Source organism: Micropterus salmoides, unplaced genomic scaffold (genome assembly GCF_014851395.1).
Source record: "Micropterus salmoides isolate LMB-PRFRI ecotype aquatic unplaced genomic scaffold, ASM1485139v1 Ms_hic_scaffold_8, whole genome shotgun sequence".
Lineage (NCBI taxonomy): Eukaryota > Metazoa > Chordata > Actinopteri > Centrarchiformes > Centrarchidae > Micropterus > Micropterus salmoides.
In genome coordinates this window covers 28,268,980-28,295,950 of record NW_024044570.1, presented here as the reverse complement: position 1 = coordinate 28,295,950, position 26,971 = coordinate 28,268,980, and the positions used below count along the sequence as shown (strand labels likewise).

At 40.1% G+C, this 26,971-nt stretch overlaps 1 protein-coding gene across 3 annotated transcripts in view; it reads left to right on the top strand.

The window, feature by feature from the left end:
* Nucleotides 1-26,971, top strand: part of cdh13 (cadherin 13, H-cadherin (heart)) — a 338,083-nt gene that overhangs the window by 272,785 nt on the left and 38,327 nt on the right. For all 3 annotated transcript variants that reach the window (XM_038706579.1, XM_038706577.1, XM_038706580.1), the window contains one exon: nucleotides 6,298-6,440. In XM_038706579.1, the coding sequence (XP_038562507.1) occupies nucleotides 6,298-6,440 (143 nt within the window). The remainder of the gene's footprint in view (nucleotides 1-6,297; nucleotides 6,441-26,971) is intronic.

Here is a 26,971-nt window from a genome sequence, read left to right as displayed (position 1 = left end):
AAGAGGCATATATTTCTCCAGAAATAGAGCTCAAAGGAGTGTAGTGTGTGTGTATATGTGTGTGCGTGTGTGCATGTGTGTGTGTGTGTGTGTGTGTGTGTGTGTAATGATCAGCTTGTTGTGGAGTTCTGCCCCAAAGTATCCAAAACTGTTATCCTTCTTTAAGTTCAGGCAACTCAGACAACAGAATGGGACAATACACCAAATTTTACACATGAAGTCAGTTTACTTACTAATACTAAATCAGTGGAATGCCCTTTAAGCTATGGAAATAATAGTGTTGAATGTAACTGACAGATGTAGACTGCAGTCTCTTGTGTCAAGGCCACACAACCATCCACCTGACCTCCAACCTTTGGCAATTTTATAACATCACACAACGACTGCCTTTACTCATTGGTCATAAGTTTGAGTCCATTGGTCATTGTTCACATGGCCATTATAGGATAAGTAGTCAGGATAACAATAAAATTCGATACATTTTAACAAATGACCTATACTGTCATGTTTGTGAGGACAGTCTCAGTGTTCACAAATGCCTGAAACCATCTTTCATTCAGTTTATGTGTTCTATATGTTATGTTAAGAATAAAAGTACTTGATTGAAACTCCCACTTTGTTTTAAGTTTACATTTGCTGTAACATTTCAATCCATTTCATATTGTACTTAATGACCCTGGAAAAGTACAAGTCAATAAAGATAAATAGACAAACCATTTAAGATCATTAGACTGAATGTCTCCACATAGACACACCACACTGTATGACAGAAATCAAATGAAACAAACAAAAGCATTTTAGTGGTCAACCTTTGTATTAGAAAAGTACATTGTCCAACTCAAAAGTACATTTTCTAAACCCCATTAGAGATCCACTTTCATTATTTATTTATAGTGTTAATCCAGCAATCTTGTGTGCATTTAAAAGAGGAAACTGCACAAAGAACCACACTATATTACTATTACTTAGAAGAGCTGCCAGCCACACATCTTACTTAAGAGAAAACAAACAAGAGCAATAATCAGCATTTATGCAAAGAGCTCTCCTTTAGCTCTCTCACTGCTCAGCTTTTATCTTCTCTCTAAATTAGCTCTTAACACAAATTGTCTCTCTCTTATTCTGTGTGTCCCACAGACACCTGCCATTGACATAAAAACAAGCACAGATGCACAAAATGTGTGCCAGCATTTTGCTCCTGATGTAACTGGATTATAAGTGGGCGGCAAGCCTCGTTCTCCCTCCTGCTCCCTGATCCCTTTGAGTTGTCTGAGAAAACTGAGGAACAAGGCTCAGATCAGAGTTAGAGAGAGCTCATCTGTCTCAACACATCTACAAGAGTGACAGCGAAGCTCTGCTCTCAGATAAGAACTTCGGAATTTGCTGTCAAAATAAATTATTTACATCCTCAATATGCATTGGTTAAGACTCCCATTTTAGTTTTATTAAGCATCATTTTGTGCCAAGGTTTTATAGTGTTCATATTACATTGTTTTTCAGGTGAGTTTTTTCACTGTTTTCTTTCTGAATGTTGGTGAAATAGCAGCCCCCTGCAGAATTACATTAATTTAATGACTTTTTCAAAATTTTGCAGGAGCCTGCTGTTTTCTTAAATTATTTTTCAACCTAAAAGCGGAACATTTCAATTTTGACTCACAATTTAATCTACCGCTTTGTTTCAATAAATACTGAAAGGATGCCTTCTCAGTATTATATAAAATAATTTTAAAAGCCTAGGTTGGTAGGTTGTATTACATCTCTGGCCCTGGGTCACCTCTAATGAGACACCTTGACAGTCAGACAGATGCACCAGACTCCTGCCTGCTCCAACCTGGCTCCTCTGTGTCCTCATACAGCTAAGGGCAATCCCTTACCAAAACATACACACACACACATGCACACACAACCCCTGATAGGGCTCTGATGCCAGCTATAGTAGCTCAGAGTAGCCCCTAAGGGTCTAGCTCTGCAGTCCAGTGGAAAGAGCAACAGTGACGGCCTGCTCTCTCATACATTGGGGTCGCAGTGTGCCTCACAACAGGGCACTTTCTGCCACTCAAGCAAAAACATGGACAAATCGCCTTGCTGTCTTGAGAATTATTTCACAGTGCAAGCAGAACATATAGGATACTTTTGCTTTGAGTTGTGCGTTTCACCTTTTGCTTGCTTTTGACTGTTATAGTTTATAGAGGATGGGTGTATTTGCTGCTAAAAGAGGAGGACACGTGTGATCATTGTGTTTGTGCACTGTCTCATTTGTTGACTGATTTGTTGTGGGTCTTCTCTGTTTTTTTAGATAACCACGTATAACCAGATATGAGTATTCCTAATGGCTTTTTAATGTCTTTCTAATTTGCCCTTTAAAGGGCTCTAATGGACTGTCCCCATGTTTGCACAGAGAGGAGGAAAAGTGGATCTGACTCATTTAGTGGTTACCTTTGAGTCTGCACTAAAGCAGACAGAAGTATTACACTTCTTCAGAACTTGTAGGAAGAAACATAATACCCTGATAATTTACTCAACAGTCTGCTTAGCTCCATTGTTTATGGCTGGCAGCTACGCAATATCCTACATGTCTGAAAGAGGTTCCCAGGGTTTGAGCTTTAGAGTGAATCTGTGAGTTTATGTAGAATGAAAATGAAAATTTAAGGGAAGCTTTTGGAGATGAATACAGACTGGTTGACTGCTCTGCTGATTTCCAGACTTCAATCCCTCGCTAACACAGAGGGATTTTTGCTTCACTCTGAAAGATGTAGCAGGGCATAAAATATCAAAAAAGCAAGTATTACATAGCTCATTTTTGAGATTGTAGTTGCTGTTAATGTCTGGGTAAACTGTAACACTAACTGGATTTTGAGGCCAATATTACAATGGCCATTTTAGAGTTTAAAAAATGGATGAGAAGATTGGATTCTACTGACTCTGAATATGAAGCTAAAGCCAGCAGCTGGTTAGCTTAGCTTAGCACAAAGGCAGGAAGCAGTCTTAGCTTCACCATGACTTTGCCAAGCAGCTCCACAAAGAAATAGTCCAGTATATAACCCTGTAACACAATATCATTGGGACACTTTGATTTCTGTACAGATTAAACAAACGAGATATAACCTTTCCCTCCCCTGTTTCTAGTCTTTGGGCTAGGCTTAGCTAAACCAGCTGTAAATTAGCATTTTTCCCCAAAATATTGTAGTTGAAGACTTTTGAACAGGATACATGCTGAGTAGTGTGTTATACAGGTAAAAAAAATAAAGAGAGGAGACAATTCTTCTAAATGACCTCAAACATAACATTGGCATTTCTGTACTGCAATTTCTTGTGACGTAACAGAAATAGTCACATAACATTGGTCATGTTCACTGACAAGTACAGTGTAGATAATGTATACAGTACATATTTGGTAGGTCCAACATATTTGACATCAAATACCCTAAAAGCTTTGTTGTATTCATGTGCATGGGTGGACAATGTGGTACTGACGAAACACAGAGATTACAGTGTGTGTGTCTGATAGTGCAGTCAGTGACGGGAGGAGTGAGACACATGGAGGTTAATAACCTGTGAGCCTGGCTTCGTTTTATTGGAGGAGCTGGCCTTATGAATCAAGTGGGTGCTCTGTGTGTGTGTGTGTGTGTGTGTGTGTTTGCATACATGTGTATGAGGCAGGCAGAAGAGAGCATGCACAATGATGTATTGTATGAGTCATTATTAATAGTGCATTTAACCTCGCAGCAGTGCCTCTTTTGTTACAGTAAAACACATGTGCTGGTTAACAGTAGTGATCACTGGCAGGGAAAGTGTGTGCGAGTGAGAGCGAGAGGGGAAAGGTGTGAGCGGAGGTTGATTGCAAAGCCATTTCCCAAGGCTTTGTCGCGCTCTGTTAGCTGGAGAGCTCCATTTCAAAGACAATTTGTCTACTGCTGAGCACTTTGGCAAAGAGCGGCCTTGTGGTAAAGAAAGTCTGTAGTCTTGTGTGTCTGTGTGTGTGTTTGAGAAACTTTTCAGCTGCCTGCGTGTGCCTTTTGTCCATGTACTGTATGGCTCACAGAAAAAGTGCTTATATAAGCCTGTATAAGCGTACATGTTCGCAGTATACATGCGTGTGTGCACACTTGTGTTTTTATACAGAAACGTAGTGCACCAGAGCTCCTAAATCAATCACTTGTGACATTAACACAGATGCAAGCCCCTTCCAATCACCATCTACCAGCCATCAGTGGCTGGCTGAGTGGCCACATTAGCAGGGTTGTGATCCGCTCTTCGGCTCATTTTTTAGGCTTGGCCGTTCGCCCACAAGATTTTTGAAGAAGTCATACATCTTCTTAAACCCTCAGCACTGCAGGAGCTGCTGCTGCTGCAGTCAAATACCTACACATGCATGCATACAGGGGTAGAGACTGTGCAGGAGGAAATAACTCTTACACCATTTTCTCGTCACTATAACAGACTACACAACATTCACTGAGCAAATTTTCAACAAACTCTTAATTGGAATGTTGGGTTTTTGGCCATGACATCATGATCTTAAGTGGCATTGATAGCCATACTGTCACGATCTTCATGTTACTCCATGATACTGTTTAATTCTCCACCAAAAAAAGTGCATCAAAAATTATCCTAACTCCTTATTTCATCTCTTGAGCAGTGTAAAAATTAACAAGACAATATTTTTAAGACACCGTAGTCCTAGAAATTTAAAGCCCCCCTCCAGACAGTATTAACTGCCGTTTTTGACATTCTTTCTCAAACAGAGAATGTTAATAGTCGGACGTAATACATTACCATGACAACCAAAAACTGACCGGCTGGAGTGTTCACTAACGATATGCTGTCACTACACTGTAAAGTTTAGTACACTTTACTGTCTGGCAGGAGTAGCTATTACTTACCCATGATAGAAACTAATGTGCGCGTATCAACTGTTATCAATCATACAGTCGAAGGTCCTGTCACGCACTGCACATATAATGTCTTGTATAAATGTGTTGAAATTGTGTTTATTGTTCTATGTTGCTGCAGAACAGGAACCTGCTGTAAACCAGTTTTTAAACTGAGTCAGGCCCGTTTACTGTAACTAAATTGTTGCTCTTAAACTTTTCCTGTATAATAAATGAAATGAATGAATGAACATGCTAACTCCCACTACGTTTTATGATGCGCTTACTTTCCCGCGGGGGTGTGGTGGGTGTCTCCGCCGATGCATCGGTGAAACGGCCGTCAGTAAAATGCATGTTGCAGACTGTATATACGATGGTGGCAGGTGAAAGTGCGACGCGTTTTCTGTCATCTGTCCTCTGTCCTCCAACACCGCACGCACAAATGCCATAGTGAAAATGAACAGCACACTAAACAAAGAGGAGGAAACTAAAAAATAAAATGAAGACCCTCTGTTAGCTAACTTTCTGCAATAACTATGCTAGCTAACTACACCTAGCTAACTACAACTAAGTTAACTTAGCTAACTAAACTAGAAAGACAAACCAACAATCAGACACAAAGAGACATACCTACTGTAAGTTCTAAGTAAATTATGATAAATTGGTTAGCTAGCTCACAATAATGTTTATCGGTTTGATGCTTGACGCGTGAGAGCGTGACCGCATGACAGTTTTTTAACGAGGCATGACAGTGCGCCTGCGCAAGCTTGGAGAATGATGTATGACTTATGGAATTACAATAGTCATACGTCACAACCCCATTTTAACAACTAAGCAACTTTTGTAACTTTGAGCACAAAATTAAGCCATTTGTCAAATAAATATTTGGCTAACTATGTGGGTAATCAACATTGTAAGGAAATGACTGTAAGTAAAATTATGAAATATCATAGAAATGTCAAAATACACTGGAGGGTGGCTTTAAGTGCCATTTCTCACCCATCACACACAAACACAAACATACACACAAACACAAACATACACACAATCTGTTCTTGATTGTTGATGATTTATTGAAATACTGTGTGTATATTTTTCATGAGCAGTAGCATTTATGAAGTGATGCAACCAGAATTCAGAAGCCTGATGTCATAAAAAACCTGAAATCCTTCTGTATTATTTTTCCATATTGGAATGTTTTCTTAAGCTGGAGTCAGGAATTCAGTTGAGTTACATATTGTATATCAATATGGAGTATACAACTGCCTGTGTTGTCTGTTGTTGAGTCTATGGAGCTGTCTGTCTAAGATGCCTTAAAATATAGAACCAAAATAAACTGGAAAGACAACTTTTCTGCAAGCTAGTGTATAGTTGATGTTCTTGTGCTTAAATGGTTACAACGTCTTACCTATTTTATTTACTTTCCCAGGTATGCTGTTCTGCGAGACCCAGCAGGCTGGCTGAGTGTGAACCCAGTCAGAGGAACTGTCAACACTACGGCCTCACTGGACCGTGAGTCTCCTTATGTCCATGACAATAAATACACTGCTGTCTTCGTCGCCACAGATAACGGTGAGTGTCAGATACCCCACTGTATGAAAATGATAGAAGATAATTAGACAAAAAACAGTATGTGACATATTATAAATATAAAATATGTATATATAATATATAAGATAAATAAATGTCTATTTTCTACTGGTAAATACACAAAAAGTGACCAAAGTTTGGAGTTGTTACAGTGATAACCATGGTGGATAAAGTGACAAAGAGCAAAGTCTAGAGAGGCTTCAACAGAAAAACAATGTCCATGTCCTGGTCACATTGTTTACTTTAAAACTTTAAAACCACCAAAGCATACAAAATGTCAACGAAAAATACTTAATACTTAAAATATATACTACAAAATTTGACTACCACTCACAACGCATTTTTATAAGCTATTTAAGGTGTTAAATGTGTTTAAAGGGCATTATTACGCTAAAGATTCTACTTTATGCAGTGGCAGCGAGCCAGCAAGGCTTCCCAGCATATATTTTTCCTTATATGCATTATACAAAGAATTTCACCTGTCTGTGCTGAATCATTGCAGCAAACATGAAAAAGTTGAAACAAAGCCTGCCTCTGCCTATAAGTACCGTACACTCTTTGAAAGGACTCACCCAGTCTGTTAGTTTCACCTGGACACAGTGTAACTGTCATTATCCCGTGGTGACGTGGTGCCTTAAGTGGCACTGCTTCTTTCAGGCCATATGGTCACTGGCTGACAGTGTCAGTGGAGCTGCTGCACTGAGACCTTCCAAGGCATGGACGAAAGTGTCAAGAGCTCCGGCACATCTCTCATTTTTCTCATTGCTTCTCTCTTCCTGTGTCTCTCTGTCTCTTTGTCCTCGTCTCTCTCTGTCTCTTTCCCTCTCCCTATCAATCTATGTGGTCTCCTGTGCTCAGGGAGATTCTGACAGATCCATTAGAGGAACTGAGAGATTCTATTAGTAGGCAGCAGAATAGCACTGTTGTGCTGGGGAATTCGGCTGCCTTAGAAAGATGAGCGTTGAAAGAGGAGTAATGATGGAGCAAGAGGAGAAGGTGGAGGAGGTTGAAGGGTCAAGGGAAGAAGAGAAAGGAAGGGACATAAGAGGAGAAAACAGGAAAAAGATATAGAGCTGGGGATGTGGGTAAGCAATAGGAGGAGAAGAAGAGAAATGGTGAGGATTATGAGTGGACAGGGCAGGGTGTAAGATTAGTGTTGGTGCTAGAAGAGGAGGCAGGGTAAGAAGCACCTGCCCAGCTTGTTATTTTTGTTTTTGAAGTTTTCAAGATAGATAAGTTTCACATTTTATTAAATACACTTATTGGCTTGATTGAGATTGAGATTGATATCTCTTTCATGTCTATTCGATGTATGAAGCTACCACCAGTAACCGGTTAGCTTAGCACAAAGTCTGGAAGCTGGGAAACAGCTAGAATGACTCTGTAGGTAACAGAATCTGCCAGCCAACTCCCCCAATGCTCACTAATTAATACATTAAATCTCATTTGTTTGAACAAAAAAGTATGTGTAGAAACGATACATTGTTGGCTTTGAGGTAACTCAAGGGGACAGTAAGTGATTGTAATCCAATATACTTTTTGTTAAATTCAGCAAAAATTTTGTCACTGCTAGCTCTCTGTTTTGTGTATGTTATGAAAAACAAAATCTGCTTTTCCTACAAATGGAAGACAAAGAAAGTGATGTGGAACTTGCCACACAACATTGTTCCAGGTGGCGTTCGTGCGCAGGAGTGATGGGGCAGTGGGAGAGAGAGTTCTATACGCTAGACTCCAAGCTCTGTGAAGAAGGGGAGATGGCCGAGAAACAGCCATAGCCGTGTGAGGTCTGAAATGTTATTATGAAATGTGTAAAGATATTTTCGGTTCATTTTGAAACTATGGCAGAGCAAATTAGACTGTGGTGGGCCGCCATGGTCTCTTTAATTAATGGGAAACACTGCATCTGCAGAATCACTTACTGTCCCATTAAGATACATAGCCAGATTTGGTTACCTTTGGAAAGAGCCAGGCTAGCTATTTACCTCTACGTCTCGTTTGTGCTAATCTGAGCTGACCAATTGCTGAATGTAGCTTCATACAGTACAGACATGAAAGTGGTATTAATCTTCTCATCTAATTGTCATTCCTTTTAAGTCTATTGTTTGCTAAATGAAAAATGGTTAGAATATATATTTACATTTCTCAAAAAAAAGTATTGTTTTAGTATCAGTACTTCAATTCTAGGTATCACAATGGCACTAGAATCAAAACAAGACCAAGAGGAGCTCTGTGAGGCTGTACTTAGGTGGGCACAGCGGTGCTTTGAGTTAAACACCTAGATGAAAAGTCAGAGATTCACCGAAGTTATTAGATTTCATCCTGAGAGGGGGACATGAATGCCTGTACCTAATTTCATAACAATCCATTTAAGAAATGTCTTGACATTTCACTCAATACCAAAAATGTGAGATAGATGAGATGCATCTGTCCACTCTCCTCCTAGGCTACAATTCTACCTACAAGGAGAACCTTGTTAAAAGTCCTGCACCCAGACCTTTACCAACCTACTGTATCAATGCTTGAGTGAGTGCAGCGTGATTATAATGTGAGCAGAATACTGATATCTGCTTGACACCTGCTCGCCTCTTTTGCTACATGTCTTTGTCATTGACTGGACAAATTTGCTATGACAGCCCACCTATGTGGACTATGAACATGATATCGATTAACCCTTACATCTTCATCTTTATCTTTATGTGGAGACCCCAGATGAGTATATATGTACCCTGCACTGGAGAGCAGGAGGGTGAGAGTGAGAGGAGAAATAGACTAGTGTCAAATAGAAAAGGAGGAGGTGAAAGGAGGATGTACCTATACAAAAAACACAATTGTGAAAACTGGAATAGGAGACAAATTTATTGAAAGATAGCGAGGGAGGTTAGAGAGACATCTTTAACCACGTTATATGTATCTACAATTTTCCTGTTATATTTTAGAACACGTGGTACTACAAATCTACTATCTATCAACGAGGGAATCAATTTACCTACTGAATATTTCTCTAAAAGAATATATGCTGCCAGTTACTATAAGTCTAGTTGTGTGTATCTCAAGGGGTTTTTGTTCTTTGTCATGTGCTGTCCCATGGCCAGTTTAAGCTGATTTGACCTTATGTGCTATCTTCAAAATTTGAAGCCTTCTCTAGGTAAATGTTTTGCATGGTTAGCAGCAGATTGACTGTAGCTCCTGGTTAACACCATGAGGGCAGGTCAGTTGGAGCAGCCCTTCAGGCAGCAACAGATGGTGAATGATGAAGCGAACATACTGTAGGGAAGGAAGGAAGTCAGGATCAAGGAAGGGAGGTTAGGATGGTAGACAAAAATAGGATAAACAAAAGGAAAGAGAAGTGAAGCAAAGAACACAGGATCTGGGGGTTGTACAAGGTAGTGAAGTAATGATAATGTTGATGTCAAGGCCAGGGGTCATCTCAGCTGGTGAATTTGCAGCAGTGAGTCTGTAGTCTTGATGTTACACTTTGTCGTCCTAGCAATCAACTGCACTTGCAGGAGAGGCAGAGCCATTGCAAGTTGTAACTTGCATGAATGTGTGACTGTTACCGCGCGTGCACATACATGAGAGTAAATCTGTCTGTTCATTTACATGCACTGGGGCTCACATTCATCTCTGCATCTGTATTTGCGCACATTGTCTCCCTCCTCCCACCATGGGTTTCTGTTTCTGAGCTAATGACTGAAAAGCCACAACCCAGTTTTGCCTGGGCAGCAGCACCTGGCAGGCAGGCAGAGCGACGTGATATTGTTTGAGGGAGATATTGTTCCAACCTGAGCAGAGAGCTTGATGGGCTGTTTATATAAACCCTCAGCAGTGGCTGCTGGTTTTGCACGCCAGCAAATTCTCTTCTGCTCTCTGATTCCCCGCCGGGACGCCAGCTGTTCCTGCATCTTACCCCGTTCTCCTTCCTTCACATTAGTTTTGTATTCTGTATTAGCGGATCTGTGTGTTTGTGTGTGGGTGGATTGCAGTTGGGTATTCATCCTGGTTTTTAATGTCTTTGTCCTGGTACATGCAGTGCCTCTCTGGCCTGCCCCTGTGCACCCACTTACTGCTGTGTGTTGTGGTTCAGTGTTTTCTCCTGCTCCTCATTTAAGTGTTAAACTGCCTCCTGGTGGGTGCCATTTGTCATTGTGAGGCATGAATACATTATCAAAGCCCCAGTCATCTCAAACACAGCAGCGCATGCACACACACACTCACACACACAGTGTCTGCTGCCTCCGAACCTGCTATTAAAAATTCTTATTCGCAAAAGGCCGAGCAGTGTATGCTTTGAACACATGGACGTACGGAGCAGAGACCTTGATTTAGACTCAGAACTGATGGTGTGTGTGTTTGTCTATCTGTATCATACTGAGACAACCTCCACCCAGTCAAAAAGAGCTTTGTTAATTACAGAAATATTAACTATTACACACACATACACGCACTCAGACTGAGCAGTGTGATAAGTCTCCGCATTCATCACAGTCACATCACATCCCCTCTGGTTTAAATCAAAAGCAGGAAGCAAAAGGAAAGAGGGGATGCTGAATTCTAATGGGTCACAGAAAAAAAACTCTTCCGTGCCCAGATGGATGTAAAATTAAATAGGACTGTGTGTGTGTATGTGTGTGTGTGTGTGTGTCCATCTCTCTGTGACAGGTCCTCATAATAGGTTCATCATCTCTTCTCTCAAAAGAGAGAAAAGGGCTGACAGTGGTAGCCGGCTGTCAGTAGCAGAGATACCCTTTTTGTGCATGCAGGCACACCGTTGTGGGTCTCTACAGGTGTCCATGTTCGTGTGTGATGTCTGCCACTGTGCTGTCTCATTGCCATACTAAGTGCTGGGAAGCAGTGTGCCGCTCATTGCCGTAATGGGCTGAGTAATTTCCCTGTTTCAGGCCATCCCAAATACAATGGTTTCACTGCTAAGTGTCTGCCACGTCACCAGTGAACAGTGGGGCAGCCAGCAGACTAAATGTAGATAGATAGACTCATGTTGTGTCTTTAGGCAGCTGTAATCAGACAGCAGTGTCGGCCCAGTCCCACCAAGTACAGAATATAATAGAAACTTGTAGTCTTCTACATTTGTGAAGATGAATGTCAGTGTTTATGGATAGCTGAGTCTTTTAGTTCTCCAGCTCCAGCTTTTAAGTGTATTATGAAACTCCACTAAACCCTGATTTAGTGATTGATGAATTAGTGTTTGATTAATAGGGGATTTGGGACTGAGCTGTTAGCAGATAGAGGCATAGTGAATGCTAGAAAATCAGCCATGACTGCCCTCTATAACTTTCCAAAGAATCCATTATACTAGAGCCAAGAGAGCAAGAGCTAAAGAGCAGACTGTGTCTAATAGAATGGTAAATATAGTAATGGGAGGCTCAGTGTCAAGGAGGCAAAAAGAGAAACACAGAAGAAAATGAGACAAGCTCAAGAGACAAGATAGGGAGAAAAGTGAAAGGTGAAAATTAAAAAATGACAGGACAAAGAATTGAAGTTAAATTTGGGGGGAGGAAAATGGAGAGTAAGAAGATTGGAGGCTTTGTGAGACGGCATTTGACCGAAACAGGGTTATATGAATTCTGGAAGTGTTTACTCACCTCTTGTCTTAAGGTCACTTTCACTCCATTCATATATATCTTTCTCTTGTCAATCCCTTTATGGAGACAACCAAGAGGCAAGCAGGTTAACTACTGTGCTGAAATGTGTTCTTGCCTAGCCAATCAATTATGACCCTGTAGGCAGGGGTGAAGCCTGTGTGAAGGAAGGGTGCAGGGTAGGGAATCAAGGCATCTTGACCCAGGATAATGGCAGTGTAATGGGATATGCTCTGGAAAGCGCATAAGATCACAGCTTGACGCCGTCTTGCCTTCTGTTGCCTCCCTTGTCTTGAGGCACTGCCTCATTAACCTAAACTACACACTGTGTCTTTCTCACTTTACCGCCATAGTACCACCCCAACCTCTGTCTCTGTCTTCCTGTCCCTGTCTGACTGCCTCTGTGTTTCTTTTCTGGACTTGTTGCGGAACCTCTCGGGGAAGTCGCCACCTTGTAAACAGACTCACGTTACATCTGTGATTAAAGAGTACCTTTGTTCAGCTTTGCCAGGGAAGAAACGTCTCTCTCTGTTGTTGGCTATTATCAGGCCCTGTCTCTCTTGTGTCCTCGGAATACTGATTCATCCACAGATCAGAAGTTATCGCTGCGCCTGGCACGCTAAAACAAACACGCCTCTGCCTGCTCAGTAAGAGAGCCTCTGTCTGAGTGCAGTGACACCAGGATACATAGAATACTTATTTTGTTCAATTCTGAAACTACTGGTTATGTGGAAAGTGAGCATTTTCAATATGATTAAAATTTTAAAAGTGCCCCGTAACCTCCTCATCCAGCAAATCTCTATCAGGATTTTCCACGAGGGCTTCCTCAGTGTAGATATGAACAGCTTTGAGTGTAGTTTTAATGACAGGGATCCAAATGAAATGAGATGAGTGGGTAGTGGAGATGGAGAGGGATAGATAATGAAAGATGAAGTCAGATGACGGAATCAGGCATACACTGCTGATGGAGGATGTCTTTCAGTTTATCTTGAAAGTATGTCAGACCAACATAGAAAATCTGTCAGAGGCTTAGTTTCTAATGAAGAGTTGAAGGCATGGTGTGTGTTTATCTCTCTGTATGGCAGCTGTGTTGGGAGTGGGGTGTGCAGGGCTTGGAGGGTGTTTTAATTACACAGGCTCACAGTTTCTACATTGCTGTAAAGGCCACCTCAAGTAACACCTTTGGCATTTGAATCGGCATGGAACTGCTAAGTAACTATGATATTGCCTTCCTCATGTGCATGTGCTAATTCACTAACGAATCCCACATAAATAGTACACAAGTATCATAGTAACTTGAGCATAACTGATAATTCTTCATTTGGAAGTTGTAATATTCTTTGAGGTCTGCTTTGCCTGTGATGTATAAAAATTGTCCAAACGTTTATCTAACATTTTATTTTTATGACAGATAATTCAGGAATGTTACTGTGAAATAATAATGGCTAAGTACAGGTGATTTCAGATACTCTGGCTAATTACATGTAACCCTTTGTTGACACCTGTAGACCTGATCAAACAAGACCTAAGGTGTACCTTACTATCACACGGGCTACTATATTAAAAGTGTGTTAACAGGATCCTGGGTTCTTAGCTGTTGATGGCGAGCTGGCTAAGTATTCCCTGTTTACTAATATTCGGTACAGTGACTTCAGGCAGGATAAGTAGGCATAGAAAACAAATAAACAACGTGTGTAAGTACAATAATAGCGCGGTGCCTCCACTGTGGAACTACTAAGCTCACCTTAAGAAGTGTACTGAAGTTCCCCAGAATAATGGTAAGTATTTATAAGAAAGTCAAATATGAACAACAACAATATATAGTATGAAAAAAAGGACAAAACATTTATTTATACTCTCCTGGTACTCTCAAACTCAAGGGTTTCCTTTGAAACACCACATTTTTTTTATCAACCCAAACCACTAAAGTTTTAAGTTCAAATTTTAAACCTTACAATGAACCCTTAATAAATTGACTCTTCAAAATAACACTTTCCTGTTTGGTTTCTCTTAGGATTGAATAGAAAAAATATTAAGCCGTGTGTGAGAAATGAATGAAAATAAATGTAACCTGTACAGGTATCAATAACAAAAGGTACCACTCTAGTATAATAAAGTCCCAAGTACACACATCTGTACCATCACAGTTCAACTTTAAAATGTTCAAATTATTACCAAGCGCTTGGATTTGTAAACGTTGGGGCCCATACGGTGGTGCACATATGAAAGGGTAATCCTTTAACTCCCTGGTAGTACAGTTCAATGTTCAGAAAAGTCTCCCCTTACTCATGCGGCTCCGTCACTCCGATGCTCCCACAGTTCCAAAGAATCCACAGGCTGGTAGATGATGCAGCAGAATGGCGAGGTGCAGTAGGTAGATGTCCGTGCGGCGATGCAATTTCCGTGGGCGGGGTCCCTCCTCACAGCGGTGCTACTCAGTAGGCTAGCTCCCACGGCTCCACTTTCTCTCTAGTTCTCCGGTAAAAACTGCGCTCGTTGTCTAAGCTGGTTGTCTCTCACGACAATTCAAGCCAATCTCCCTCTAGTTTAAAAGTCCGACAGTTTGCACTTTTACACTTTTCTCTGTTATTGCAAACACGAACGGGGGACTGACCGAGCTACACTTATCACTTTCACTGGAAGAAAAACAAACGACTGAGCCTACTACAACAAATAAATTAACTGCAAGGTAATATTTGTGCCCATACATGTGTACTTAAGTCTACTAATATTAATTCTCTCCGAGTTCAACTAAAGGTTTTACCCCACATTGATACACAGCCGCTTGTCTCTCGCACGTGTCTTCTCTCGTTCTTTCTCTTCCGACTATCTTTTTCTACCCTCCCCTCAAGTGATCTCTAATTGGCTCAGTTTACGTCAATCAAAACAAACTGTAATTACATTGGCTAAGAGCAAAGCATCATGAAAGGTGTATTTTTCCATTAAAGATCCCACATGTAAAGAAACAGTCCTTTCATTTAACCACATTTAGTAGGCCCCTACATACAGCTCTGCAAATATCTGCTGGGATTTACACAATGTCACCAACTGCAGGATTAGTTAAGTTAAACCAAGTTTACTGTGTCCAGGATTCAATACAATGTTTGGAAGATCTGTCCAAACAGTCAGACAAATCAAGTAGGGTTGGCTGAGGCTTGGGCTATGTATACCTGTTACCTGTGTAGTGCCGATCCATGGGCTTTTGGATTTATACCTGGTATTAATAATGTTTCCCATTATATTGATTCTGCCCACATTGTGATCAGATGTCAATATGCAAATTAGTTTGGCGTTGTTGGCAAACCTGCCAACAAATGCCCCATATTCTAAGGAAAGGAACATGTTGTAGCTATGCTAATGGCATGCCTCTACGGACGGCATTGTTGGTCAATTAGTTGGTTGGCTCACAGCTTTGGTCCTGACTGAAATATCTCAACAATCTTTAGATGGACTGCCATGGACTGTCAAGCCTGGTCCACATTGGGTGAAAATCTATCTGAATGGGAGGGGGGCCAGACATATCTGCCAGAGCAAATTAAACATGAGTTTGGCAGATGTTTAGTGCCATCATCAGGTATTGATTTGTCCAATAATTTAAATGGCATTCCCTTTAGTCTCAGCTGACGGGAATTAGAAAAAGTGAGCATGCTATTCAAGATAGTGAACATGGTTAGCACTGTAACTGCTTTACATCTGCATTTTTGCATTGTCATTGTGAGAATGTTACCATGCTGGTGTGAGCATTTAGCATAAAGCACCGCTATGCCTAACCGCAGCCACACAGACCTGGATAGTTAAATAATGAATTTAAGACACATGACACCAATGATTATTAAATAATTATACATTTAAAATGTACATTCAGCATCTGAGCAGTGAAGTCCATTTACACACAGGTTTGACTGGATTATACACAGCCATCAATACAAAATGCAGGTTTTTGACAAATGTTATTATTTGGACAGTGTAGTATATGCAAATACAAACTCCGAACCATGTCCCTTGAGATGGCGGTTCGGAGAAAAGAGAGAATCTAATTTCTCTAAAAACGTGTTTCCTTGATTAAGTGGGCGGGACTAGATTCAAGGAAAAAGACGCAAGTGAGGGAAACATGGATGCAATTAAGGGAATTGGGATATACCCAGTGTCACTTGTCACAGTAAGAAAAGCTACAGTTGTTACTCATACAATGATGATAACTCAACAGTGAGCGCAATACCAGGACCCTGAAACCAAGGCACCTAAATGGAATTCAGCCATCATTGATTTTTATTTATTTACACCAGCGCTTTTCCTACTGTGACAAGTCAAAATGCCTGTAGACAATGAATGGGAATGAGGAGCAGGTGTGAGAGGACAGGTGCATCTATAGGGCCTTTGATCATCTTTGAATGTGTTACTCATTTTCTATTTTTGCTGTGTGCACAGTAGCTAGAAAGCAAACTACAATAAAATAAATTATAAGCAGCTTTTTAGAAGTTCAGATTGGTCCAGTAGGCCATGAGATCTTGCTCAAGTGTTGTTAATGGTGTGAGTTTAATAAACTTTCTAATTAAAGTTGTTTCACTTGGATGTGTAGATACTTTTTTTTTTCATTTTGACCTGACACCTTAAAGTAAAAATCCTGTAGCAGAGTTTTTCTGGGAGCAGACCAAAACAAGAAATCTGCCAAGGAAGCCAATGTTGGTCTTTAATTAGTACAAAAGAGCTTGCAGTGTAAGCCTACTTTAAGCCATATCAATGCCCTCCTTCTCCAATCACTTGGTATAATAGCCAGCAACTGATAACCTAAACTCTATTCTGAAAGTAATTTGCCAGACTAGCAGCGATGCACCTGTCCCCAGCACCATTTCTCTCCCCGAAGTCATCTCTCTTAATGACTTGTGCCTATTGTAATTGGCTCTGGCTGGTTTCATTTACAGTTCTGATCAGCCAATCAGATTAGCAGGGTGCCATGCGATAGTGTTTGCTGAAGCCCTGAGGAGGCTGATGAGTGATGGGACAGAATGAAGTGGGTTATCTGAAGGGAGTTTTAACAAGGTCTGGGACTTATACAGTGGTGAGACAGACAGACAGCAACAGGAAAATACAAAATCAGATAGGATACCGTATCCTTCAGAATTAGAGTGAGTGGAGAATGCATAGAAGTAACTGTTATTTCCATTAAAATGCATTGATTCACAAGGTCTTTGTCATGTTTTTCTCACTACAATTTGTTTTATTTTGTTGTTAAAGTTGTGCTAAAATTCATCAAATACAAATTTCCAAATGAATTGCTTCCCTATGCTTTCTTATTTTGCTTCCAAGGAAAGACGTACAAAGACATCAAATTCTTGAAAGCAAATCTGTCTCAGTAAGGGTTTATGAACTTTAAGAACTTTTCTGTAGAATTTCACATCTTGAAATTGTTGCCATGAAAAGATGAGCCTTGAAATTGTTTCATTTAAAGAAGGTATTTGTTAACCTAGATCAGAATGTTTAAAGATTGACATTTTAGTTTACCTTTTGCCTGATATTAAACACATATCTTTATATGTGCTGTATGTTTTGTTCTGTTTTCTGGGGGGGTTTTGTGTCTTGTGTTGTTTAGTGTCTTACTGTGTGTAGTTTTATTTGCCGTGCTGGGATTCAACTTCTGCCCACATAATGGTCTGTAACGGCTGTGAAAACACATTTCTTAACTGAGGACTATACAGCACAATGCTGTTCAACACATAGTAAAGGAAAAATAAGTATTCCAGTGTGATAATATACAGAGCTCAACATAACAGTTATAACAAAACTCAAAAAATTTCAGCCGTGCATGGCCGGGCTACCTTGTGTGTAATGGCTCAGTATTGTGCTGTTACTGTATGTGTACTGTATTTGCTGGAAGACTCTGTAAAGTGAAGGAATAGATTTAACTAGATTTCAGTAAAAGAAAATCTACTTCATATAATAATATAATTTCCAAAATCACTCCCATTCAAAGCTCCTTTTGTCCTGCTCTCATCTCCTCCTTTTCTCATTTTAGATTATGCCTTCATTTATCTTTTCTCATTCTCCTCTATTACCTTGCTGTAGTCCACCTGTGAATTTATCTTCCTGACTGTTTAGCTGCAGCATGATGTATTGTGACATTTCCCAATGAGCCATTCCTCATACGTGAGCCTTGCTCCTGGCTTCCTCTAGTCCCTGCTTGTTGTTATTTAATTTCCTTCATCATCTACTTTTATGTGGCTGAGGAAAATAATCATAGTAATAACGCTGAATATTTTAGCCAAGGGCATCACCCACTGGTTGTTTGTACCTAAGCTGTCCTGGTATTTGATGGTTATTCTAATGAGCGAAAGAAATGTAGCCAGAAGTCCTTGGTGACACACTCTACAAGTAGACCTTTTTTTAATCCTATGAATTCAATGGTGGCCAGAGCACTTGCCAGACTTATTTCACAGTGAGAAAAACTGATCACATGTAGGAAAATGTAGCCAAAAATGAAAATGGAACTGGCTGTACTTTTCCCCCTTCAAATGTGTTGTGCTCCCTGCCCTCCCCCCCTCTCATAAAACTTCACTGCTACAACACATTTTCCCCCCAAGAGGAAAGTCCAAGAACAAACAGATCATGGATTTTCTTCTCACCACACCATGCAGGGGCAGAAATTGATACATTTCAAACTGCTGCTGGTCACAACCCTGTCTTTCCTTCCCCTTCTACAATAGTGCAGAGAAGAAGTCAGACAACTGAAAGAAAATATAAAACGATAACAATAAAGCGATAACACCCGAATGTGAAAGTCCGACAGAAAGAGAGCATTAGCCTAAAGCCAAAGTGTTTGTAGCAAAATATTGTTTGGGGGGGTAGATACACAGAGATAAAGAGAAGCAGGGAGGAGAGAGAAAGAAAGGTCCGTTTGTAGCCGGTAGCTGTGGATTACACCTGGCTGCCCCTGGAGTCAATTCGTCTGCTTGCTCCCCTCATCTCTGGGCAGATGGGAGAATAGCAGGGCTGTCTAACTGCCAACCTGGGGTAGGTGGAGGTGTCTTGTGTCGGAGTAGTGGTGGACAAGCAGGAGGGCAAAGCCTAAAGAAAGAGGAGGGGATGAATTTGGCCTTTGCAGAGTGTCTTTGACTTACATCCTTCCTGCATCCATACCACTAAGATAGTGTTCTGCAGTACTTGGATGCTGCAACCTGAAATTTAGAAAATACTGTGATAATGGTCTAAATATTACAATATATTGTATCATAGGTGTCATTTACACTGGGGACGCTGGGGACATGTCCCCACCACTTTTTAAAAGCATAATTTGTTAAAAAAAAAACATTCTGAAATGTAGTATGTTAAATAATAAATGAAAATGCCTTTAGAAAGGTTTATTTGCACTGAAAACATGCAATGGTAATATAGATAAAAAAATATAATATTGAGAAAAACATGTGCATTGCCAAAAAAAGGAACTTAAGCTAAAAAAAAAAACAAGCTACTGATTATAAAATGACCCAAAAACATGCGTTTACCAATCAGTAACTTCTTGACACAGTTTCCTTTTGGCCAAGTTTTCCCTTCTCTTTGAACATGACAAAAGAGGAGGGAAGACTAAATCATGCCTACATATGTGTTACCTCAGCAGGGATGATGAAGAAAATTCATCTACAGGAGAAACAGATCTGAAAGCAACACAGAATGTCTGAGAGCTGCACACATTGTATTCTATTATATTTATATATTTTGAAATTTCACGTACTACCTGAACTTTGTGTTTCCTTTTACATAAATAAAAATATTTCCACCATAAATTGCTGCAGAAACATTCACCAGATTGCAGGAAATGAAGTGTTTAATGATCAGAATTTCCTGGCAGAGGTCCCCTCAGATCCCCGCTCATATATCTCGGCATTGAGGATATCTTTAAAACACCATTTAAGAATGTTTTCATCTCGTTCATCTCTCGAGCTAAGTGTCTCTTCACACCCCTATTCAGAGCCCCTATGTCCCCACCACTTTTCAACAAGTGACATCTTTATATTGTATAGTGCAAATACAAAATATCATCAAGTGTTTTTTTGGTGGGTGTGCAGGGGTGAATTATATCCACTTTCACCCATGATTATGCTGAGTGGATTAACCAACATTGCATGAAATAATTTCATATCCATATTTGTTTTTATTTTATCCCCCCAAAAAATGTTTTGTTTTTTCCTGTGATGCAGTACCAGCTCTTTGTTTTGTGTTCTTCAACGGTTTATTTAACTTAATTTATGGTTAATTAATGGTTGCCTGGAGTATAAAATGTTTCAATGTTTTTCAGTAGACTGGAAGAACTCCTAGAGTGAGAAGTGCTTGAATTTTCAGTATATCTTAAGTGATCAGATGTAAAGTAAGCATGTTTCCAGCAGTCCCAAAACATTTTTTATCGGGCTTCTTCATCACCATCAATCATTGATTTCACTGTAGAAGCAGCAGAAACATTTCCAGCTGGGTTTACAGAAAGTGTTTGCAAATGAGCAGTGCAGCAGCAGCATACCAGACCAAAATCATCTTAAATAGACCGGCAGTTTGCAAAGGGTGCGTTCAATGTATTTGATGCATTAAGTAAAGTTTGTCATGTGCGAGTGTCGCGCATCTACTGGAGTTGTCTGTCGGAACTGGCTCACAAGCTTCGTATCTTTTAATATTGAAGGGGGATTTATATGGAGACAATTAACCATAATCTCACTTGTTAATTCATGTAATTCCAGCTCTGAAACCAATTTATCAGAATCAATCCCCACTTGTGTACAGTTAATTTTGGCTTTGGACTGTTAAATTTTTCAGTGAAAATAATACATCATTAATTATCTCATTTGTACAAAAACACTCTTCACTTGAATAAAGAAGTTACTTAGCTTAGGCAAGTTTCGAAACTTTCTGACTTCATCACTGCAACATAATTAAGCCCTAAATAAAGGAGAGCAGTCTGTGGTGCAGGGATTGCCATCTCCATTTATGTTAAGCTGTTAGCAAGATGCAAAATGTCAGAGCCTCAAAGGTGATTGGATTACTTTAGATTTGAAAAACCTAATTCAGTTCCAGGCACATTGGGATTAACTTTTAAAATACTTTGCAATGTTCAGGGTCGAACAACTGCTGAGGGCAGATGGACTGTAATAAAGACAAGGATGGAAGGGTTCTGCACAAATACATTTCTCCTAACAAATACAAACTATACTATAAATGGGTATTGTGCTAAAATGCGTCTAGTTCTGCTGATGGCGTGGCTTTAGGAAAGATATTGGTTTGTGTGTCAGTATCTCAACAACCATTACATTGTTTGCCATGAAATATTGTACAGATTTATGCTCCCCAGGCGAAGAATCCTACTGACTGGGGTGATCCCCTGACTTTTCCTCTACAGCCACCATGAGTTTGACATTTTTGTTTTTTAGTCAAATGTCTCTCTCAACATTTGGATGGTGTTATGGGTTTCCCTCGGCACAATATGGAAGAATTAATTACTATCGGCTAGACATTTTGCAAATATTTTTATTAATTACACAAAGACCAATAAATGTCAAAAATGTAAAACAATAGTAGATGTAATACAATATTATATTTCAGAATATAATATAAGAAATAAATGTTGGCATAAATCAAATTGCAGGAAACATAAATCAAACTGTCAGAATTCTAAGTGCTAGAAATGATCAATGTATAATCCTTCTAAATACTAAGACTGATTGAGAGTATCAGAGATATTCTCAATGTTACAAAATGTTTAAGATAAAACCAAATTAGCAGAGGTATATTAAATGCAATATCAGAGACCAAGACGTCGAAGAGTCGAAGAAGTTTGTCAGAACACAACCATTATTGTAGACAGCTGAAATCCAAAATTTGAACATGAACTCCACAGACAAGCTTTCCTACATCACTCTTTTTTACTCTTTAGGTGGTTTCACACCAGTAACCAAAAACAATTTTACCCAACGTGTCTAAAAAAGGTTATCTGGACTACCAGGACGTACTGACCCAAACTCCCACTCCTTTTTCCTGGAATTGTGCTGTAGCACAGGAAAGAACCAGCTGCATACTTAAACTAAAGATGAAATATAGAGTATGCATACAAGATGAAACTAATGCATTCAAACCCACAGCTGCAACAACCCTTTAACCTGGTTCTTGAACTTGCTCTATTTAAATGGTCTGGGCTTTCTCACTTCCCTTCTTCACAGTCATGCTAAATATTTCTATGTCATACTCAGATACATTATTCAAACACACAAACACATCTGTGTTGTTTATAAAAATTATTACGTTTAACTGTGAACTTTCTATCACACTGTGTTGACGACACTGCAACCCCCTCACAACCAACCCTTCTTTTGGCAATGTATCTGTTTTCTGTTCTCTACCGACCGGTCAGTTCCTGCCTGTATCTGGTCAATTTGACATGGTTCCTGGAATTCTATACACATATAAGTGATCTGAAAAACATCTGTGTTTGCATTATATTTGATTGCATTAATTTTCTGCTGTTACTGGCATCATCATTTAGCCATGGTTCTCGTACACAGCATTTAGTTTGCTGGCAAAGCAAAGGCTGTGCGTCCCTAAAAAATGTGATGTATATTATAATACCTACTAAACATCTGTTAGCATGTTACAGTGCTGACATTAGCATTTAGCACACAGGCATTTGTGCTCATTTTAATCTTGTTTTACATTGATTTGGCGCCCTGTGTACTTCTGAACTGATATTATTTTTTGCAAGGAATGTACATAGAGATTGAAACCTCTGTTAAATAGACAGCAACTCTTTGCTGCCAGCCAAAACATCAGCTTGATGTGATGGTGAAAATATTTTCAACGCTGAACAACTCCAACAAGACAATGAGAGGGCAGTCTTTTACACTTAGAGTTTTCATCAACCTGAAAATGATCATTTTGTTTTGGCATCACACATCCCTCCATGTCCCGTCTACTTTAAATATCGCCTACTTTACTTTTTATGTACTTTTTAGTGCCTAACACGCAGAGATGGGTAGACGCGTTGTAGCGGCAAAGATCCATAAATTGCCCATCTCCTTTAGAAACTTGCAGTGTGTTTAAACAGAACTTTTGTGACAAAGCGGTGTGAAGTAGAGGCCAGCAGACAAGCTCCATTGATGCTGAGGCAGGCTGATGATGACACAGGCATGATGCAATGGAGATAAGGAGGAACAGGAGAAGAGAGGAGCAGAGAAATAGAGTGATTAAGTGTGGGGAGTATTCATTTAGGAAGACAAACAGCTTCATTTAAAGCTAGCCAAGCACAGAGACGGCCTCTCCCACTACAAATGGGCTGAAATTTGCATCTTTTCGCTGACGGGGGATCCAAGCACCATCCTCCTCCTTTGGTCTCACCTCACGAGTGGTAATAGATTATCTAGAGTCTCGCCTCAAGAGCTACTGTCTTTGATTTGCTTTTGAACACATTTTCTGTCTGCTGTTGCTGAAGTAATTCCTCTCTGCTCTTGATCTGCTGCTGATATTGTCACAGCCATACTTATCTACAGTATATAAGGGCTGTTTGCAGTTTTGTTTAGTTCCTTGACTGCATACAGGAACGCAACCGTGCACAGAGATAGAAGTCATTTCACGATTATGATACAGTAGAAATGCCAATCTCGCTACCATTACATTTGATTTCTCCCTATCTCTCACAATCACAATCTGCTGATGGCTTTACAGCTGAGAATGAAATTAAAGTTTGGAGCTTAGCAAACAAACAGATCGTGATGATTATCTGATAAACACTCACCAGTTGCAGATACGTTTTCTCTGCAGATTGCTATAGAGCTGAAAAAAAAATTCTGTTACGTGTGAATGTGGGACAATCTGCCTCTGCCACCCATCATTCATTTCTCTCGTGTCTTCTGTTCTGACTGAAAATGTTGTTTTGCTGCACCCAACTGGTGTTTTTAGAGGGAGGAAAGATGTGATGGAAGTATATTTGCTTTCTCTTATCACTATTACTTTTGTGAGAGTATTTCAGCTTTGTAATTGACTCAGTATGTGGGTTGGTGGGAATGCAGGGAGGAAGAGTAGCCTCGTGTGTGTCTGTGTGTGTGTGTGTGTGTGTGTGTGTGTGTGTGTGTGTGTGTGGGCAGGTGTATTGGTGCATATGAAGTTGGATTACAGCCATTATCCTAGAGAATCAGCACCTACACATGCCTTTAAGGTTTCCACTACACTTGACATGCATTTACACAAATATTTAGCACTTGGATACTTGCCTCCATCACACTGCCAAAGGGATTTAGCAGCCTGGGCAACACTTTATGTTGCTTCTGTTTAAGAGGTTGTGAGTGAATAAAAAGCCACAGCATGGAGATGAGAAATTTTCCATTTGAATTATTTTCAGGTGTATTTGACATTTCTGTTGTGTAGCCTGAGGTATTTTTCAAGGTAAGCAGTTTCTGTATATATATATATATATAGAAAGAGAGAGGGGGGGGGGGGGGGACTTGTAGTATGCAGAATAAATCTTATTCCAGTGCATGTTTACATCCATAATGTGTGTATATGACATCTGAATGAAAAACATGGCGGTAACCTTACACCAGTGCTTGGGAAAGTACCAATTCTGTACGGGTTTTTTTAAGTTGATAAGTACAGTGTCAAGTGTAATACAACAGCCTTCATTCAGGCATCCAGTTGACCATTCTGTAAACCCCTCCCCTGAACAGCAATTGGCCAATCATCATTTACAACTGTAAGCAGACATGGCTGGCCTTGAGACAGTGAATAGGCTACATCTAAGCAACTTATTCATATTATACGCCTGTTAATTTAGGCATTTACACTGTCTGTGATTTTCCTGTCCTGCATGTGTCAGCTGCAGCTGTGTTACTTTACACTATGTTTTATTTGTCTAATATTAGAGTTGGCTCTTGGTTTGTAAAATATGCCGCTCTGTTGCCAGTACAGATTTGTCCACGTTTGCGATTGGTGATCTGCTGCACACACTGCCTCTTTTACAGTCCCCTCCAAAAGTATTGGAACGGTAAGGCAAATTCCTTTGTTTTTGTTGTTCACTGAAGACATTTGGGTTTAAGATCAAAAGATGAGTATGAGACAAGAGTTCAGAATTTCAGTTCTCATCTAGATGTGTTAAACAGCTCAGGACACCCTTTGTTTGAACCCACCCATTTTTCAAGTGAGCAAAACTATTGGAACATGTGACTGACAGATGTTTCTTGTTGCCGAGGTGTTGCCTTTTAGGTTGATTATCCAAACATTAAATAGCTCTGCATGACTAGTCTAAGTTTTCATCTTGGTTCAAACCTATAAAGATTGCATTTCCTGTAAAAGAGGATAAACCAACATGAAGACCAGAGAGCTGTCTATGGGAGAAAAGCAAGCCATTGTCAAGCTGAGAAAAGAAGGAAAATCGACCAGAGCCATTGGACAAACATTGGGCATAGCAAGCACAACAATTTGGAATGTCCTGAAAAAGAAAGAAACTACTGGTGTACTGAGCAACAGACGTCGAACAGGTCGGCCAAGGAAAACAACAGTAGTTGATGACAGAAATATCGTGAGAGCTGTGAATAAACCCCCAAAACATCAGTAAGTGACATCACCAACGACCTCCACAGTGCAGGGGTGAAGGTCTCACAATCCACTGTTGGAAGAAGTAGCAGTAACAATCGGAAGGTAGTACAGAGATGAGCCGCAAGTTCGGGAATCTCTTGGACTGATGAGACCAAGATTAATCTCCACCAAAGTGATGGAAAGGCCAAAGTGAAGCATGGTGGAGGTAATGTCATGGCTTAGGTGTGCATGGCTGCTTCTGGAACAGGCTCATTAATATTTATTGATGATTCAGAAGTGTACTGAAACATTTTGTCTGCCAGTTTACAGAGAAATGCATTGAAACTAATCGGGAGGAAGTTTATCATGCAGCAGGACAATGAGCCAAAGCACACACGGTAGCTCCGCTTTAATCTTGAGAAGCTGCAGAGCTGCAGTCTCTTTTCATTCAACTTACACTGTAAATTTTCAGCTAAACTGAGGCTTTTTGAAGACCATTTTCTCTCTCTCTCTCTCTCGCCTGTCATTCACCGGTCTTGTGCAGACTTTTACGTGCATTACTGCTGCCGACAACTATTTCATGTAGCCGGCTGAAACGTTGAAATGTACATTGTAATAGGCTGTATATTAACTTATTGGGAGAAAACTGGTAGTTCTATGTAAAATCAGACGTTGAGCACCCCCATAAAGCCAAAATGGCATGATCCTTGTTTCACTGCAATGCTTCGACTGTGAGATTGACAGTCGAATAAGGCTCCGCCCATCGAAGCATCGAATCTTCGACTATTCGGGGTCAGCCCTACTGCCAACAAAACAAAGGACTTACCCAACAGAGCATGCATTTCACCTCCTTAAGAGGAGACTGAAGGGAGAAACACCCTGAAACAAACAAGAACTGAAAGAAGCTGCGGAAAAGCCTGGAATAGCATCACAAATGAAGAATGCAGCAGTTTGGTGATGTCGATGGGTCGCAGGCTTGAGGCAGTTACTGCAAGCAAGGGTTATGCCACCAAAAAATAAATGTTATTTACTTTAAGATTATTTGTTCCATTACTTTTGCTCACCTAAGAATGCTGTGGTCTAATACAAACGGTGACATGTCCTAATGTGTTTAACACATCTAGATGTGAATACCAGGAAATAAAAGCTGAAATTCTGAACTCTTGTCTCATACTCATCTTTTGATCTTAAACCCAAACGTCTTCAGTGAACAACAAAAACAAAGGAATTTGCCTTATCGTTCCAATACTTTTGGAGGGGACTGTATGTGAACGCGCTCATAGCTGGATTAGGAAACCCCGGGTTCACTTACCGAGTTGATAACCAGCTTCGTGTGGCTGTTTATCCTGAACGCAATTGTTAGAGTTAGTGAAGATGAAA